Below are 20,454 nucleotides of genomic sequence, written 5' to 3' on the forward strand. Positions count from 1 at the left end.
TTAAAGGAGCAGAACAGAAAACCTGTTCCTTCAGCTCTCCCAGACATCTGTGCTGAGCAGTCTCTTTCCATTGACAAACAATCTCATAATCAGAATAAAAAAATTCTGATATTAAACTAGATTTAATGTCTCTGATATCTGCTTTAGAGTTGCAAAAACTATGGATGAAACTGACCCTTAGTAAGAAGAGAAGAGAATTTGAAAGTTTTGTGGACCTCAAAGCTGTGAACCAGGAAAAGACTGGGAAGAAAATTAATGCAGAAGACTCAAGCTGACCTCAACAGATTTCTCTGCCCCTCCTCCAAGGAGAAAAGTTTGCTCTTCTGGCATTGAAAGAGCTTGTGAGCTCTCCAGTAAAGTTACACAGAGGGAATGATTTCATTGAGAAATTGGTGTTAATACATGCAAAGAAGCAGCTGCTGCCAATATCTGTGCTGGAAGACCCCTTCCCTACATTTGGGAACAAACAGAATGGTTTTCTTTACTGCAAAAGAAGACAGCAATTTTCTGTTAGAAGGATCCCACGGCTCACAAGTCATGCTTGTTTACATATCCTTTAAAATCTGCTCTGATTTACTCTATACAGAAAGGTATATACTCTGCATTTCACATTTGCTATCCTGTTTATGTTGCAGAGCCCTCTCCTAAACATGCTCTTTAAAGATTTATTTCTAATTTTTTTACTTTTTTCATTAAACTGAAAAAAAGAAAAAAAAAAAAGAAAAAACTCTGTGGGAGGCTTTTATGAAATGTACTTCCAGAAGCCCTGCTGTGCTGGCTCAGCAGCTGGCTCATTTGAATTCCAGGTATGCACTACACAGGATTTTCTTTTTTTGGAAACGCTGGCTTATCGGAAAAGTAATGCTGCCTTTGGATCATAAAGCTGGGTTTATGGTCTTTTTGAAGACCATAAAACTGGCTCAGTTAACACACATGAATTCCTACCTAGTATTGCAGTGTCCAATCTCATTGGCACAAGCAAAGCTACGCCACTGCATCAGGATAATTAAGGGCTTAAAGCTGCCATTCAGCTGGAGAGCTTATTTAAATAATTATCAGACTATATTTATGTATCTTCCCATGAATCATCATAAAAATAATTGTTTCTTCACTACAGTGTCATTTAACTACAACTGTTTGAACAAACTAGAACATTTGGGATCACATCCATTCACCGTAATGACTATCACCGCACCAGGACCTGACCCAATGGTTTTCACAGCAACCAACCAACATTTTCCCAGAATAAACCCCCATTCTGAAGCAGTGAAGTGCTCACTGTCCTTCTCTGATACTGGAAACCTTTTGTCTCTGGCCTGGTGCCCAGTCATAACACATTGGAGGAATGTGTGCCTCGTTATGACAACACAACAAGACTCACCATTCCTTATGCACAAGGAACAGCATATGCACTGCACAATAGAAGCTCATGACATGTGCTGCTTATGTGGTAGAAATATATTTGCACCAGAGGGGAAAGCTGTTGTGCTAAGGCAGATAGAATATTATAGCTGGGCTGACTGAGCTGCTTGAGCTCACTGTCTGGAAAAAAAAAGAGTACTATCATGAAAAAATTTTTTTCACCTGAAAAAAACAGGGCAGGTAACATATACCAAGACACACATATGAAGCCTGATGCTCAGCATCACAGAACAGCATGAGACTAGAATCTGATCAGATCATCCAGAAGTTTGCCAGCTCCTTATTTTGCCAACTACAATCTTGATCTTGTAATAATCTCAATTTTGAATAGATTTGTGCAGCCACATGGAGCTCAGTGATGCAATGAGTATATTGCCAAGTTTTTTTATGTGACAATCTGTAGAAAATGAAGGCAGCCAGTCATACTGCCATTTGAAGAATGTGCAGGCCCAGGTGTTACAGTGTTTCTGAAACAGTGGGACATTAATAATGAGCTCCACTTCTGATAGGTATATCAGAAGGACTCCTCTTGGATGTCTAAATATCCAGCTGATTCCTATATGGAACCTTATCAGAATTCCCAAATCAAATCTCTTTTAAAAATGTCTAACATTATCACTTAAAATCCATGACAAGTGATACAGCTTCAGGTGTTCTTCCTACAACAAAACATAGCATGATGCTTGGTGTATTCATTCCAAACAGCAGCATTTTGCTGCTACAAAAGCAAGAATTTTATACTATCTTTCTGAATCACAGGGGCAGAGCAAGCAAGCAGAATGAAAAATCAAAGCAGAGAAATATTTATTTTCTAAAATGGGGGAAATGTTAGCCTACATCTGATGGAGAGACACTAGCTATAAAAACAGCTGAGACATTTTAAGTGGGATCAGGGCAGAATCCCAGGGAGTTACTCATTCTCATCCAGAGGCCAGTAAGATCCATGGGAAGACTGGCTGAACAGAACCTGTATCACTGCAGCAGAGTGAGCTAGCACTCCTCACTCCAGAGCAATTTAGAAATTTCCAGTGAATTCTTCACTGGAATATCTATCCATTTTCATGACACCTGCTTTGCCTATTTCCTTGCAAATCCATTAAGAGGGATGGGTTCATTGTCCAGACACCACGAGGTACACACCCAACTATTGAAATCAGAAGGGGGTTTTGAAAGAATAAGGAATGTCGAGACGGTAAAATTTTTGAAAATTGGAAACTGTGATTTAACCATTTATTTCTCATGTAGCAGCTGTGGCTTTAACAATCAGCAGGCAGGTGGCCTAATTTCATTTTGCTTATTTAAATGAAGGTAAAAGCAGGTGTCACTTAATTGGAAGAGGCAGCAGCACTCAGCTTCAGTGAACCCACTTATTTCCTTCGACATTAGTGCACTCGGTAACTTTGTCCATGACTTCTGGGCTCTCAAAAACACAAGGCAGGAGGGATTAGGGTGTAGTCATCTCCTGTCTCTAATTAAAACTTTAAACCACATGCAGGGCAGCTGTAGTGGCAGGTCTTACTCTTGGCAGTGTTACTTTTGGGCAAAAGGGAACTATTTCCCCAGAGCTGCTGGAACCAATCCTCTCTATTCAGTGGAGAAGGGAGCTATGAGACCTGGGCAGAATTTGGAGAACATAGTGCTTACAGCTCCAAAAGGAACCGAGAAGGCTTACATTGAAACAATCCACGATGAAGTGTGCATGAATGACAGCAAGTTTTTTGAAGATTGGAGCTATTTAACACCTGCATATCATGGTCTACTCTTTTTCTAAAAAACAAAATAAAAACAAGCCACAGGGGGAAATGATTAACTAAATAAACAGGATATGCAAACAAAGGAAAATTTGCACAAACATACGACAATGAGCTTCAGTACCATTAGCAGTCAATAATGATAGAGAGGAAGAGAAAGACTGGAGTTACAATTTCTTATCCCCCACCCCTGATACACTAAGGTCTACAGAAACACATGGCCTGAAATATTGATGACACAAAGGCTGAGTAATGATGAGGCATCAGATACAAGAACAGTCAAATGACAACTTTAATTCTTTAATGTAAGCAACTCAGCTATTACAAGGCAAATCGTAACATTTCAGAGATAAATTTTAAAGATCTGACCACATTAAAAGAAAGGGAGATGTTACACCAATGAAACATGGACAATCAACTACACCAGTTATCAGAAAGAAAAATCAACCTCTCAACACTGTAGGCACAGCTGATCTCTTGGACTATGTGAGGAATGCAGATGAGCAGCACAATGTTATTATTAAGCTAGTTAAAAGGCAACAAAAGAAACAAAACCATGAAAACATGAGCGAAAATAAATGAAGAGATGACTTTAGTAAGAAACAGATGTTTCACTATCCTTAGTTTTCAGCAACATTCACTGGTCTGACTATTGTTTTATGGAATAGGGTATTGCACAGATTTCATGAAAAGACCCATTAAACAAACAAAAGAGGATTTTTCCTTGGCTACAGTTATTACCCTGCCTTGAACAGCTGAGCAGCTGATAAAGCAATATGATATCAGCAGGACCTCATCCCTACCCCTCCCTTTCCAGGAGGAAGAAGCAATACTAGCACACTCTAACAAGCTGGTTCAGCAGCATAGCAATGTCATTAACCAAATGCCTCATCAGGCCAGAGCAGATTATACCGAAAAGTGCAGGATCTCCCACATCCAAATTATTAAGGCCTCTTTTGAAGTAATTAGAGCAACATGTTGTATGGATGCACACCAAAATGAGACATGAAGGATACCTAAAGGATTGATAAAATCCCTGGCTGGTTTCCCTCTGATTTTCCTGAAAAGCCAGTTCAGTGATATAAAATTTATACAACTTTTGTTTCTCTTATGCAAAAAGCTCAATTGCCAGCTATTGTAAAACAATTACATTCAGGATACTCTGGGAAAAAAAACCACAAATACAATATATTCTAAGATGAAAAGGGTTATAATGCTAATAATGCCATTTTGAAAAAGAGAAGTAAATTCAGAATATTTTAAAATAACTGTAAAAGGAATTAAGCAGGCACTATTCTAAAACAATAAGTCCCTCTTTATGACAGAGTAAAGTTTAATCAAATTGAAAATTTACAAGTTCAACTGATTTCTCACCTATCAAAAGATACAGAAATTCAACCATAAATTTTCAGTGTTTTTAAGTAGATGGCTAAAAATTTTCTTTGATTTATCCTCATCAGGGCAAGCATTTCTTTTAGGAATTTACTTATGCTGTTCTGCTCCATCACTGACAGGTTTGAGAGTTTGCACCACATTTGGACCATGTTCTGCCCTGAAAAAGCACTGTGAAGAATTCTCATTATGGTCTTACAATACATATTATTAACTTTCTCTGATGTACTCAAAAACAGACCTCAATTGCCAGAAATGCAGCTACACAGTGATGTACGTGCACATTATAAAGATAAACAGTGAACACAGGACATTTTTCTTCCCATAACTGACAGCAAGAGAATCCAGTTCTGCTTTGCCCTCCAAGTTATTTTAAATGGAGCACTCAGAAGACTGAGGAAGGAAGAACTAAAGCACAAGAATAAAACATAATAGTGCATATGTCAGAACCTGCTCCATTTATTTCACCCTAAAACTGTTGAGAATGCCTACTGCATTAGGATTCAAGTCAGGTAATTCTCCTATTCTCAAACTCTTATGAGGCTTCTTTTCTGACATTTTCTTATGAAGTAGAATACATTTCATTTCTATAGCCTTTTTGCATTCCTTTTCCTACTTTCTAATACTAATTTTGTCTAGTACTTTTCAAATCAGTTTGAAACTAATGCAGCTTCTTTTTCCTGTTGGCTAATTTTCTCTTAAAATGAAAAGCAACTTAGACAAGGTTATACAAATTTTTGAACATATGAAAATTAAATGCCTAAATTATTTAACCATAGCCACTTAATGAACTAGAAAAACAGCTGTTCTAATCAAAGTGTATTAATGTTTGCCCTTGAAAATTGAAGCCTGTTGAAATCACTAAGCCTATCTCAAAATTTACATTTAGTTATAGAAAGATACTGAGGATTAGCAGCTTGTGTAAATGGCAGTGATAGTTGAAAACAATCTTATGGCAAGTGCTTAGCATCTTGTCAAATTAATACATAGTCTAAGGCACTGATTATTAAAACACTGAAACAGGTATTAAAGTCTACCTTTATGCAAATTAGGCCGACTGCAAATGGTACCTCAGGCATGTGCATGGGCTGAAGGAGATGTTTCCCCCAGACAACAGAAAAAGCTATTTACTTTTACCAGTAAAGAGGGCAGAAGAAATCAGCTATTATTCTTGAAGTCTTTTAAGAAACATGTGTAGACAGGTAAGACGTATCAATCTTAGATTCTCATACCTCATCTCTAAAATCATCATCTAAAACTGCTTCACATTGATTTTTAGACATTTTCAACCTTAAGGATGTTTCAACTTGAGCTACAGATTATAAACAAAAATTTTGGCCGTCAAGATACTCTTCAGAAAACCCACTTTTGGCATGCAATGTGAAATCAGACACAAGTGAAAGAAGAAAGGTAAAAAAGAAGATTCAAGTGCATTAAATATTGTTCCTTTCTTTACAAAAGAGAAAGCAATGAGACTATTTGATGCCTGATTGTTATCTTCCCTAGTAAATAAAGCCAACATATCAGAGCAGGTTGATGAATATGCCTGTGTTTTTTTTACAGTACAATATTGTCTTGCAAGATAAGTTTTTGGATAATAGACCAACATTTTTGTTTAAAATGGGTTTCAGCTGCTTTAGTAATATGCACAAATTGCTTGCAACTGCTTTTCTGTTCAGTGTCACCTGCATGCAAATATGTTTGCAATTACAGCTCCGCAACACTTGTGGACACAACCTGCACAGAGAGGGATTTTACATGGGAAATAAGTATGGTGTACGGGGCCAAGAAGTAGGGTGCCTGCAAAGATGTGCATCAGTGTAAGTAAACAGAGCTGCACTGGTTTACATCAATTACTGATTTACACCAGCTGAGTCTCAGCATATTTTTTTTCAAGGTATTGACTGTAACTACCTGCTCAAAGATGAGAGGCAAGTCTAGAAAAGAAACGATGCTTCTGTAGTGAGTTTCTGTGGCTGGGTTTTGGTAGTGGGGTGGGGAGGCTACAGGGTCGGCTTATGTTAGAAGCTGCTAGAAGCTTCCCCTCCAAGGTCAGCTGGCTCCAGGATGGGCTTCCTGCTGCTGGCCAAGGTCAAGCCGATCAGGAGTGATAGAAATGTCTCTGTGATAACATATTTAAGAACAGAAAGTTATTGCGCAGTGAAAATTCCCTCCAGGGAAGAGCAGAGTGAGAACGTGAACAACAATGCAGACACCAAAGTCAGTGCAGAAGGAGAAAGAGGAGGATCTCCGCATGCTGGAGCTGAGGCCCCTGCCGCCCATGGTGAAGGCCATGCTGGACCAGGTTTGGAGCTGGAGCATGAAGGAGCCTGTGATCCCTTGGAGAGGCCCAAGATGGAGCAGGCTTCTGCCCGGGACCTGCAGCCCATGGAGAGGGAAGCCCACGCTGGAGCAGGTTTTTTCCCAGGTAGTATTTGTGGCCCCTGTGGGGGACCCACACAGGAGCAGCTCACTCGTGAAGGACTGCACCCCATGGAGAAGTGACCCACGGGACAGCAGTTTACGAAGAACTGTTGCGTGAGGGATGGACTGACGTCGGAGAGGTCTCTGGTGGGAGGGACCTCATGGGAAGCAGGGGAAGGACTCCTTTCTCTGAGCAGCAGCAGCAGAAACAACAGACCATAACCCCCATTCCCCGCCCCCTGAACAACTGTGGGGAGGAGGTAGAGTTTGGAAGGAAGGAAGAGTGGGGGGAAGGTGTTTTTAAGATTATTTTACTTCTCACTCTTTTGCTCTGATCCTGTCCATAATAAATTTAATTAATATCTCCACTATGAGTCTGTTTTGCCTGTGATAGCGATCAGTAAGTGACCTCTCCAGGCTCTTAACTCATGAATCCCTCACTGTTTTTTTCTCTCCTCTGTCCAGTTGCAGAGGGGAGGGAAAGAGTGGCTTTAGTGGGTACCTGGCATCCAGCCAGGGTCAACTCACTACAGCTTCCTTACAATTAGCTCTTTTCTCATGACAGATAGTAAAGAAACATTCCAATTCCAAAGTAAACCACAAAGCCATTGTTTTCCATTGAACCACATCTTAATTTGTTTTCTTTTCCTGATAGCCAATTACTCCTCATGTTTTGCACTACCAAGCTGACAATAAGCCAAGCTCTTCAATGCCAGCCCAGCCACGCTCAGGGTTTTGCTTAGAATTAGCAGGCTGGACAGGAACATCTTGCAAGCAGATGACACCTATGTGCATCAGGTTGTGTGACTGGCTGGCCTAAAACCCAGCCAGCCCTTGAAAGACAAAGAGGGGGTTACATATTCATTAATTACTTCCTCTCTTCCTCTTCCCTCCCGCTACCAGCTGGTAGATCCCTTGGCAAGTGTCCATAAGACACTGGTCAGTATTTTTATGACTTTAAACATGGATGAATGGGAGGTTATGTGTCCCCTTTTCCAAAAGAAATATTAACAGAGTGTGGGATACATATGCCTTCTTTCCTGACACACATAGGCAATATTCCTCTAGAAAATGTCCTACATTTTTACAAGATGGCTATTTTTAAATCCTAGGCCTAGTTTGTTTGCCCAGTTCCATATGGGTTTAATGATATCAGGCAAAGAACAGCACAGACTATCTCTACTCAGACATGGTGAGGATGGGAGTTCTTTATGGAAAGTAAACACAAATCAGCTCACATACCTTGATCCGTGTTATATGGGGAAAAGACTACCCATGCAGTGATACAGAAAACAATATAGTGCAGTAGGAGAGCAAAAATTGAGCTAAAACTCCTAAAAAGAACTCTTAAAAAATTACCAAAATCCTTTAAAAAGCACGAACACATAGAAGATTTAGTTTGTTTTTCAAAGTTAATTTTCAAGGTTAATTTTGCTCATACTTTCCTAGTTTAGAATTACCTTCATTTGAAGTTTGGCACAAGACATAAAGCCCAGAAAAGAACCTTGTGAAAGCAGTATCAAGCAGCCTGCAAAACCTGCAGGCAACTACAGTAAAATACTGAACAAGTGCTAACGACTTCAAAGAGAAGATCCATAGGTAGAGAAGCCTGTTATTTATTAAATTAATTTCAGTGGTGCTGAAGAGAAGTGAAATATTTTGCATATTGTTACTATAAAGCAAAGGAGAGGTAGACTTATTAGCAGGATTGCACTTCTCTTATTCTACCTACATGCTGTGTTATAGAAGATAGAACTCAGCAGTCAGGTTTCTATTTAATTAGTTTCAAACAAACCCCTTCATTTTCCTCATGAAGTCATTGGTGGGAAGAAAATGGAGAGAGATGAGAAGAAAACACAAAGTTCCCCCTCTAAGCAAGGACTATCCATATTACAAAGATGAAGACTCTTTCTCCAACCAGATTCATCATCTTCACCATATATGGCACCATAGATACCATGCCTACACAAAATAAAATTTCATCTCAGGTTCAGCCTCACAAATACATCTCTTCCATCAGAGATAAATGCGCTGGTTTTCAGAGCCAAAGTATTTACTGAGTGACAGAAAAACTTTTTCTAAATAATGAAACAGAAATAAAAGAACAATAAATTTGATTAAGTACTTGATTACACAGAAAAACTTTTGAAACTCAATGGTTTAATGTACTCCTCCCTTGGATTTAACATTGTTAGCTTCCCAAAAGATGCAATTAATACAATGTACCAGAAAGTATGTTTTCTTTGGGTCTGTCATAAGCTTAAACACTCTTAAATAGTATTATTTCAGGACATCAGTGACATAAAGCAAACCTCCAGATACAGAATAACAGGGAGAAAGCTCTCCAGCTTCACAAATGCCTGTTAACATCAGTCATGGAGGACACACTACTAGCCTGCATTACAATAAACAAGACACTTTGGGCTTATCATATATATCTGGATGTGTATACATATGTAAAAAAATAATATTGCTAGCCTTCTAAATCTTCAATAACAAAAGTAACACTTCCATTGCCAGTGAAAAGGAAAACGTCATTTTTCATAGCTATCTGAAATAGCAAACTCTTGTGAGTCTTTGCTGAACAGTTCCATGCAGAAAGCTCACATTTCTGGTGTCCCCCTTTGGCATATCAGGCTGCTGGGTTCAACAAATGGATATTGTTCTCTTTTAATTACTTTTTAATACTGTGTGTTATGGTACCCAACAGAGCAATAGCATCCAATACCAGAGAGGAGTCCTCAGCTTGTTTGATAGGCACCTCAGGAAAGACAGAAGCTTCTGGCTGCAAATTTCCACTCCTGCTGTGCCATGTTACCTGCAGCGTGATGCTCCTGCGGTGTGCATGCTTCCCAGAATGATGTTTGCAGAGTGAATGCCCATTTACAGATAAAACAGCATCTAAATGCCATTGTCCTGCCTGTGCAGAGGTCTACAAAGTATCAGAACTCTTTGTGCATTATTCTTGCAGTGAAATCTAATTTGCAGTGTAGTTGGCACCAAGACTAAAGTTCAGCCAATGCACAGATTATTCCCTTATCGGGAAGGCGTCAGAGCCTGGGAGGAAAATTCACTTTGATCTATAGCGGCTCTCAGAAAGCTCACATAAAATGGAAAAGACAGAAATATCTCCCACTTAAAAAAAAATCTCTGCAGAAGAAAAATTGAGCTAACACAAGAAATTCAACTCTGATCTGGTTTGAATCTTTAAGAACAGCAAGTATAAAAATACATCCTTATATAAGAATGAGAGCTGTAACCAAGTTGCTACGTCCAGTGTGGTTCAGCATAAGGCATGCACAGGCATACTGCAGGCTGCTCAGTGTAATCACCTTTAACACTCAACTAATTCATACTGATCATCACCAGATCCAAGGAGCTGTCAATTCTCCCCAGTACAGGGCTAACTTGAAGGCATTTGGTGCAGCTATTACTTCTAGACATAATTAAATTTTATATTTACAATGGCAGGTTCTCCTTGATCAGAAAACCTCAAAGGTTGCATATAGAGTATGCTAAAAATGATCAACAGAAATAAACTACTGATAAAGATCTTAGCTATTCCATATCAGAAGCCAAATGCTATTTCCCAATTTTCTGTAGTGTTAATTTGATTCAACAGATTGCCTCACATATTTTTCCTGTTCTCATGGTTTAACTGCTCAACGTGGACTTGATCATTGAAGCTTCATTCTTGTCTTGTGCACATATTACAAGACTAAACAGAAATGCTGAGACTACTGCATCCCATCATCAGTCCATCAGACTTAGCACCTTGCAACAAAACCTCAAGCTGCTTGTCTCAGAGAATGGCAAAGCAAAGAGTTTGCTGGAAATGATGATGATACATCATTAGTATGATACTTAGAGGCAAAAGACTCGTTAGCTCTTACAGGCTGTAATTACAACAACTAGCCACAGAGCAAGAGGAAATGGCCTCAAGCTATGCCAGGGGATGTTCAGGTTGGACATCAGGAACAATTTCTTCACTGAAAGGGTTGTCAGGCTTTGAAACTGTCTGCCCAGGGAGGTGGTGGAATCACCATCCCTGGAAGTGTTCAGGAAACAACCGGACATGGCATTTAATGCTATTGTTTAGGTGACAAGGTGGTGTTCAGTCAAAGGATGGACTCATTGATCTTGGAGGTCTTTTCCAACCTTTATGATTTTATGATTTAATTTTATGATTTTACACTTTACTCTCTCATTTTCTATGATGCATTTCTATCCAGAAAGTAACCTCAGTTTCAATATGTAGGAAAAAAGCAGGAGTAAAGATGTAAAAGTACACTGATAAACCAAAACATCTCTGCATTAAGGCATTTAATTCACCACTAAACTTCTTTGAGAAAGCAACCTACTTATATGTGTGATTCCCATTTTATTTGATAAGTACAGTTTTCTTAAAAGAGATTATCAACACTTTTAAGTATAGGCAGAGAAAAGAATTCATATTATCAGATCCCAAGTATGACAATAAAAACTTGCAGCCTGCTTATTCATTAACATCTCTATGTGCTGCTCCAATTCTGAGAACAGATCTTGTATATAAACCCTTGCTATTTTATTGAGACCTTTGGCTGTAATGGAACCTGAGAATGCTTTCTATAAACAGCTGCTGTAACAGAAATAATCAGTGTATATTATCATTTAAAAACCCACAAATTGAAACAATAGAAGTCAGGAGACACAAGTTTAAAGAGAAAAGTCCTTAAACAAAACTGAAAGATCAACCTCTGTTCTTAATATATTATATACAATCACTTAATTAAGCCATCATGAAACATAAATAAACATCAATCAGAATGAGGAAGAAACATATGTGGTATGCTGGGTTGCATCTACTTTTGCTATGTAGATATGTGAAGGCGGCCAGGGGCAGAGATACACAAAAACATTGAGACTCTCTCTGACTTCATAATTGCTAAAAGAGCATACACACAATGTATTTTAATTTCATTTACATAATAATGGGCACTATACAGTAGGAAATCAAACAGATTTTTAAACTGTTATTCACGTTAAGTTTTATTTACTTTTCCTTGCTACTATTTCTTAGCATTTTGTGACTTTCCTACTACAGTACAACCACTTCCCTAAAAGCCTCCAGCAGCAACCTGACATCTTACATACTATGGACATGTAGCTGTCACTAATAACAATTAGCAACAGATATGACACAGATTAATATACCTTTTGTTGCAAGTTGTGTATTTCAGAAGAAGAAAAGGATTACTGGATTAGTGTGAAGGTGCACTGTACCTTACCCCATTTTTAGAAGACAACCCTCTGTTTTAAGAAAACCAACACTGGAGAATGTTGAAAACATGAACTATGGGAAGACTTTGTGGAAGAGTCTTTTACTGGTTGATCTGTTTCTTTCCCAGCTGTGTAAGTACTCACTGTGTGGGAGTTAATTGTATTAGTTATCTGGTAAAACAACCTGATTAATTTTGTACTTCAGTGCTATTAACTACCACACTATACATGATTCATTGGGGAATTAATGAATTTAATCCTTCTGTTCAAATACAAAACCAAACAAGAATAATCCTTTGTTTTATAACTTTTAATAGATAACTTAAATTCTTAATGATGCTTAGAGTACATTAGGAAGGCACTCACTGAAACTATTTAGCTAAGGGTAACTAGACACTTCCATTAGAAAGCCTAATTAATTGGGATTTAAAAATTAACTCTGATTTGCAATGGACCATAAAACTATCCAGTCCGAAATTTTATCTATTTATTTGAAGGTTTGCAACAGATCAAATTAAAGAAACATTATCAATAAATTATCCCTTGTTATTTCAGTACTGTTCTCAGTATTTGCAGCTGCAGTTTTAAAACAGAATTTTAAAAAATGGCAGGCCTCAAAACGCATCCTAGATTATATTTATCTTGGCATTTTAACACACAAATAATTGTGAGGAGAGAGAAGAAAATGGAAATGTAAAAAAGGTTTACAAAAGGCTTACAAAAATAGGTTTATATGATATATCTATTACTATCACTTTTCTGCACTGTATCATGCAATCTCATATAATACAGTGCAAAAAAAGGCCCTCTTGAAGGAAGGGATTTCTGCTGTTAGAAGTACCCTTAAATTCTGCAGCAAAAACAGTCACTGAGATTTTACCGCAACAAATGAGATGAAGTTCCAAAGAGGAGTTTATTAGTTACAAAATTTCACATTCTATAAATAAGGAGAAAATTTCAGATGAATAAATGGGAAGCATAATAAGTTAAGAAAGCAAAAGATGGAAACTGGCTCAGAAGTTGCTAAGCTTAAAATACACCAGCTGGCAAACAAACAAAGCAATGAGACACGTCACAGGAACTTCTCAGAAGTGCTGCTCCCGGTCTATGTTGTAGCACAGCCATCTTTCCATAGCACAGAATTTTCAGGGTATTAGCCAAGAGGGCAGAATAACAGAATATTTTACAGAAAATTAGTTATTTTTATATCACAATCAAATAAGGTCTTGTTTTAGAGAAGTACTTTTTATGAGTCATTCATAAAAGCAGTTGTTAAATTCCCTGATGTCCCAACAAAAGAGATATAGTACAAGCAAGTTTGAGTAAAATGAAAATGTAAATTTTTTAAACAGATTATGAAAGACTTTCTTTATCTCCCCGCGGGCCAAAAATGAATACCAAATAAATCCTCTGCACTTAAAATAAATGACTACTTACAAAATCACCTTTGAAAGCAACGGTATGATTATTTTCTAAATTTGTGGTTAGAAGCAATCCAGAGATTACCATGTTGAGGGAAGATGCTGCTCTTGCAATATTTTCCCTGATGGCCACCCTACAGTACCAGGAGCCACTCTGGCACATCTGGGTGAGAAGTGGCTTCCCTGAATAAACTCACTCCACAACAGCAATGCTCCCAGGAGGCACTGGAGTAAATACAGACCTTGACAGGGAGTTAAGAAAAGTTATTCCTGAGCCTTTTGTAAGGGAATTGCCAAACTCCGAGCACAATGGAAGAAAGAGCAAATGAAAATAAAACCCCAAGCAAACAAACAAAACCCAAAATCCACAACCCTGTGAAGAAAAATGTGTAAGTGATGACTACAGTTGAGACAAATTAGCTCTTCTTTCACTCCTAATGTGGATGTATTATCAGTGCCTATGAGCAACCCACATACCTTATTAATGGCCCAGCCAGAGCCATTTACTACTGCAGAAGCAGTAGTCAAGGACTCCTGCTTAACTTTTACAGTGTAATTTCAGATTTCCCTTTCCGTTTCTCATTTTGTCTCCTACCTTATTTTTCCTTCATATATCTGTCTCACAACAAATACTTTCCATTGACACTACAATATTAGTAGAATATTAATAAACCACCATCCAGAGTTGTTGTTTCTGATAACTTGCAAAGTGAGGATGACAAACCAGCTGGATTTCCACTACCTTACATTTAGAAAACTTTTTCCACAATTGCATAAAAACCTTTATTTTAAAAAAAAAAAAATTGATTGACAAAAATTAGAAACTGAACTTTTAACACAAAATATGTCAAGTAAGCTTGTGGACTAGGCTTCTGATCCTTGGGTCTATTCATAATTTAATTCCTGACACAAAGAAATATGCGAACATTTATGAATCTATAATTTGTTTCATTTCTTAGGCACATTACTTCAGCAATAAAGAACTCACCAGAAATATCCTTTCAAGTTGATCCTGAATGTCTTTCATTCCCGGAAAAGCAGCGACCCCTTGAATCATTTCTACAAAGATACAACCCACTCCCCTACAGAAGAAAAAAAAGAAGTATGCAATGTTAGAAAGATTTCTTATAGACCAAGAAGCTAGCAACAGCACTTTTGCATCCTTTACCATCATTTAAATAATATATAGTTTTTTTAATTGATGGCACACTGAAGGACAAACCTGCACTTAATAAAACCAGTGAATACAAATGAACACTTCTCAGGTGTTTGAAGGCAAGTGTAGAGGTAGCAGGAATCTGATTCACAGGTGTTGAGACCAATAAAGGCACAGCTGTTGATCTCCATATTAGTGCTTCCCAGCAGCACAGTCATGCTCCCAAATTATTTCTGAAGATGTGTGAGAGTGCGCTCTTGGAAGAAGCTGAATGGGGACAGGATAATGACAAGGAAGCACACTGGAAGGGCTTGGCATAGGAGGAGAATCTGGAAAAAGGTGAGCAAAAAGGAAAAGGGCATGTGGCTGCTCAATCACGGAACTAAGTTAAGCCCAAATGCTGATAACTTCAGGGATGGGCTTGCTTGGACTTTCTTCTCCCCTCTGACAGCACAAACGAAAGTATTTCAAAGCCCATAGCTCTGGGAGGCTGCTGACCCCATTCCCCACAACCTCTGGCTGAGAGGTGCTGCAATGGGCTGAGAAGACACGGACTCCCTCCTCTCCCAGCCATGACAGCCATCTCCTTACAGGTCCTGTACTTGGTTTGTCACAAAAAGTACTTCACACAAGTTTTCCTCATCCCACTGAGTTAAGTCAGTGGTAAAAGTAGTGGGAAATCAGAGGGAAAAAATATCTGAGACACACTAACTAGAGCACAAAAGAATAGATTCTCTAACGTGGAGGAGAGCTTCTGTGACTCTAACTCAAATTCCAGATAACCTGTGAACTTCCTGCATCTCAAAAGGAAACCACATTATAAACATTTGCATCTTTTCTGGATGAAAACAGCTCAAGAGTTTCTTGTTCCCTCAGCAAAAATAATCTTAAGAGAAAACATCCCTCTTAGCTACCAACATGATGGAGAATTTGATTATATACTTTAGCTTGTTCAATTACATTTTTCCGCATATATTTTTCTACAACTTCCATGTGCAAACACCTACATATACTGTACCATGTCTGTGTAAGCAACCACCCCAAACCCCTCTTCATTCAAAACAAGTTCAAATCCCTAAACCATATATCAAAATGAACTAAGAATTTGTGAAACTAACTATGATACCACCTCCCCCTAAAATTGAAAGTTGTGTTTCTGTGTAAGAAAGTCACAGCCATAACCTCTAACTTAACTTTGGTTTTAGAATTAAATTATTTGGAATGTACTAATTACATACCTTTTCATTGCTTAGGCATCATGATGATGGATTCAGAAAGCCGCATTTACTTTTAGGAATATGTGTACATATATTGATGAGGAAGTGGTTCTAGAACAACTTAATGAAAACGAGTTGCATATTTTCATTAAGGCTGGGGTTGAGCATTTACAGATGCCACTGAACTAAGATTATCAGCAGATTACCCATGCTTTATCCATTTCTGAAGGCTTTGACTAGTACCAACCAATGAAATAATTTTACATTCTAGGACAACGAGAGTTGGTAGTCAAATTTCTTGAAGAAGAAAATGAAATATAAATCACTATTTTCTAATTCTACATCCCCAAGGCAGAGCTATATTAAGTAAAGTTTCTCTTCAGGCATTGATAAGTAGAAGAAAACTTTGAAAAGCACAGTTGTGGTCAAATTTTAGAATAAATTAGGTTTTTACAAAAGAGAGGTTAAAATTTATGTTCCATATGCTTCTGCTGGTTACCAAATGAACTGAATTGATTAAACTGCCATTCATCATTTAGTCTGGTTAGTGCTTCATTAGGCACAGATAGGCACAATATATCTTAGTCAAATACTTACAAACATGATCAGCATCTCAGGCAAGGAAAAATTCAAGATTTCAGCCAGAAGCCATTTATTCAAGATGAGCAATAAAATAATTGAATTTAGACCAAAGAAAAGAGGATTAGAGTTCTATTCTTGCAACCAGAAAACAGGCTTTTGATTAAACCAGTGTATCATTTGAGAGCACGTACAAATCTGCAGAGAATCTTCATCTAGCTGTTTGAACAGAAATGCTATAAAGGCAGCAGGAAGATTTTGCCAAATTTTGTATTGTTTTACATTATTTATAAATTTTTCCACTTTTAGTGGTTCTGATACAAGTATGAGCCAAAAACCAAGTAAGAACTGCAAAAAACACTGAAGAAAAACTTCCTGCTTGGAAAGAAGAATCCTATTATGTGTTTTGGACTCTTGTGCAACCTAGTATATCATTTAGTCCCAAGCTGAAATGAAAGGGTACTGCAGTTAAATAAACCCTAATACAAAAATCCAAAGGTTATTAAAATCATTCAGGAGAGAAACACAAACATTCAAGATCTGAGCTGGAAGACTGCTGTTCCCGTCAGCCCACTTGAAAGTTAAACTTATCCTTGGTTTCAAAGGTTATGGTGTTTGGCACTTTGACAAATAAGCCAACAGAAAGGGAAGCTTAAATGAATAGAAACAAAAAAATATAATAATAATAATCCAAAAAAAGTAGGTCATTGAACTAGGAAATGGATAGGAAATACCCAGAAAGCCATTAGAGCACACGAAGGCTTCAAGATGGCTGGATGGCATTTTTGATGTCCCAGTGGTATCCGTGAATTTCAGGCTCACAGTAAGTAGAAACTTGAGTCTATAGTAGGATCCCTGCATCACAAACCATAAGGGCACACACTTTAAATGAGAAAAGAGATAAAGCATCTACAAGGCCTTGAAATTTTGTCTTGTTTTTGTAGACCTCACAAACTTTTAAACAGGTTAGAGATATTTCTGAGCAAAGTAAAAACTATTTTTATGCCAGAAGAGCTGGTTTGTGAGGAAAAATTAGGAAAATGATGTCATTCTTGGCCAGATGAAAACCCAAGAACATGATGACTCTGTACTTAAAATTATGCAAAAGGAAGAACAGGGACAACTGATTAGGATTTTAAGGGTTCCCAGAACTGCAGGTAGATCCAAGGTAGTATAACTAGAAATAGCAGAATGTGTTTAGGAAATAAAAATTTTAGGGTGAGTGATAGGGAAATACAATTAACAATTGTGCTATACCTCAGCCTCCCAATGGACTTGAAGCACAGTTACAGTTGTGTAAAACTAGACAAGCTGAAATACTTCAGAATATTCTTCAGGAAACAGACTTGCAATAAAGAGTAGGGTGGATAAGATGATCTCACACATCACTCCCATCTCTAGTTTTGATGACGCAAAAATTCTTGAAATATGAAATACAGGCTTTGATGTGCATCCATCTCCAAGGCTGTGTTATTTAGGTGTAATGTGTGCATGCTCAGCATACAAAAATATTTTCATGCAGCACTTGAAAAATAATTTTTGACAAAAGAATATTACCCTAACATATTTCAGTGTATTCAGTTCAGATTTTCCTACTCTCTTTATAGGACTTCTGAGTTTGGATAAATAAGCCAAATGCTGCAAATTTGTTCATAGATCTTTCCAATGCAATGGCACAGGATAACCTTGCAAAGTAAAAGTGGCAGCCATTTAATGTTGAAATGGGTGGTTTACTCTCTGATGACAAAAAGCATAACTAAACCCATTGAAGTATTGATGAGACCATATGTGGCCATACCATATAATATCGATCTTCTATTGTCCTGCTTAATTTCCTTGGACTCTGGCTGTCACATACAGAGTAAGAATTACTAGCACAGCTAAATGAGTTACTCTTGCATTTGAATTGACATAGTAAATGAGCCTGTAAAAATGAAGCTGAATGTCTCAGGAACCTGCTTTTATTTTTTTTTTTCCCTGTACAGCTTTTATAATTCAAGAGCGTATTCCTTTAAAATTAACTAACTTACTGGTGGGTTGGTTTTCTATGTTTGGCTTAAGAATTCACATTCCTGTCTCTGTGTAACAAAGATCCCTATTGCTACAAGAGTTTCCAGCCTATATGTAATTGAATACTGTAAGAAAAAGCATAACAGCTCTGGTAAGGCATAATATATAAGAGATTATAAGAGTTGTTTCCTTCAGTTAATATTATGATTTTTCTTGATGGAGCCATAAAAGAGACTACAGACACACTCCAAAATGAGGAGCTGTTTCCAACCCAAGTTTTAGTTTATACTTGAATTGAGAGTATAGAAACACTATATTCTTACTATATATGTTTTAAACTCTTGAACTTTCTGCTCAGAACATATCTGCCTTCTAGCAGGCTCAGCACAGCTGATAACATTCAGCATGGCCTTCATGGTGAAGACCTGTGCTGGATCTTCACATATTGTTTCTATCTGGTCATTAAACCTGCATTCCATGTGCAGCATTTGGAAGGCATTTTATGAAAACCAAGTAACTGCTTTCAGCAATCCCCCTGGTGAGATTTCTGAAATTCAAAGGAACAGTCGAGTTTTCATTCAAGTTTCAAAAAGTACACAGAGTTTGTACTGTTGAATATATCAAAATTTTAAAAAACCAAAACCAATAAATAAAACAAAACAAAACACAAAGCCCACACACACTCCCACTCCAAACCCAGCTGATTTATTTTTTTATATAATTGTCACCAAGATGTAGTACTGCAGCCTCTTCCATAAAATCCTAGTAATATATAACATATTGGAAGCGTACAGAGACTTTTATTTTGTCTGACTTATTCAGGAAAAAAAAAAAATCATGTTCCTATATGATCCTGCTTATAAACAGAACTACGAAAACAAATTTTGGGGGGGCAGGAATGAAAAGCAAGAGACTTTTGTCTCCTTAGCTGACAAAAATCTGATTTAATTCTAGAGTGGCACACTGCCAGAGTACCCACAAATGCTGAATTTGGTTGGAATTTGTCTTTCATGACCATTTCTCTTTGACAAGTGAAAAATAACATATGATGGACTATACAGTCTGATAAAAATACAGCAGCAATACGGCGAACAAATTGCAGTTCTCACATGAGAAGCAATGAGTGAATCAGAATTTCTCTTCTGTGATGACAAAAACCATTAAAATTTCTGCAGGAATCAGATGCAATGAAAGAAAACTGATTTACTTGAAAGTAGGTATTTCTTTATAGTCAGACTTCAAGTAATTGTAATTACAAGTGACTAGAGTGCTCATGTTCTTGCCTGTGTCACAAAGCTACCCAGAATTAAAAGTTCCAGAAATTTGTTTTGCATTGTAGCAATGCTCAGTTTCTACATTAAGAAATACTATATTCATGAAGGATTGAAATCTACATGATCACTTTTTGCAAGAATTTTTCTGTTGAACTCACTTGTTCAGTAAAAGCAGAGTGCAAAATAACCTCAAGAAAATACTCCACAAACTTGAGCAACTTGAGATACTTTCCTGTTGAATGCGTTCTTTCTGGTTTTCTTTCAGCATCCAGATACCTTTATAAGATAATTTCCTTACACACATGAAACATATTTCTAGCAGTGAAAAAGTAACAGTAAATCTGATGTTCCCAAAGGATAAAAGTAGGTTTCAGATAGGAACTGAAATGCTCTTTCCATAACTACAGACCCAGACAGTTTCCTCCCAAACAGCATTTCTATGAATTTGATCCTACAGAATTTTCCAGTCAAAAGCTAATTCAGCTTATACAACTTTTGAAGAGCTTACTGACAGCAAGAGAAGTTTAATTAACAATAGCTTGATAGTTA

At 37.5% G+C, this 20,454-nt stretch overlaps 1 protein-coding gene across 4 annotated transcripts in view; it reads right to left on the reverse strand.

Moving 5' to 3' along the window:
- CDK14 (cyclin dependent kinase 14) overlaps positions 1-20,454 on the reverse strand; it is a 345,123-nt gene that overhangs the window by 139,329 nt on the left and 185,340 nt on the right. For all 4 annotated transcript variants that reach the window (XM_064677983.1, XM_064677973.1, XM_064678003.1 and 1 more), the window contains one exon: positions 14,658-14,751. In XM_064677983.1, the coding sequence (XP_064534053.1) occupies positions 14,658-14,751 (94 nt within the window). The remainder of the gene's footprint in view (positions 1-14,657; positions 14,752-20,454) is intronic.

This window comes from Pseudopipra pipra, chromosome 1 (assembly GCF_036250125.1).
Source record: "Pseudopipra pipra isolate bDixPip1 chromosome 1, bDixPip1.hap1, whole genome shotgun sequence".
NCBI classification, from domain to species: domain Eukaryota; kingdom Metazoa; phylum Chordata; class Aves; order Passeriformes; family Pipridae; genus Pseudopipra; species Pseudopipra pipra.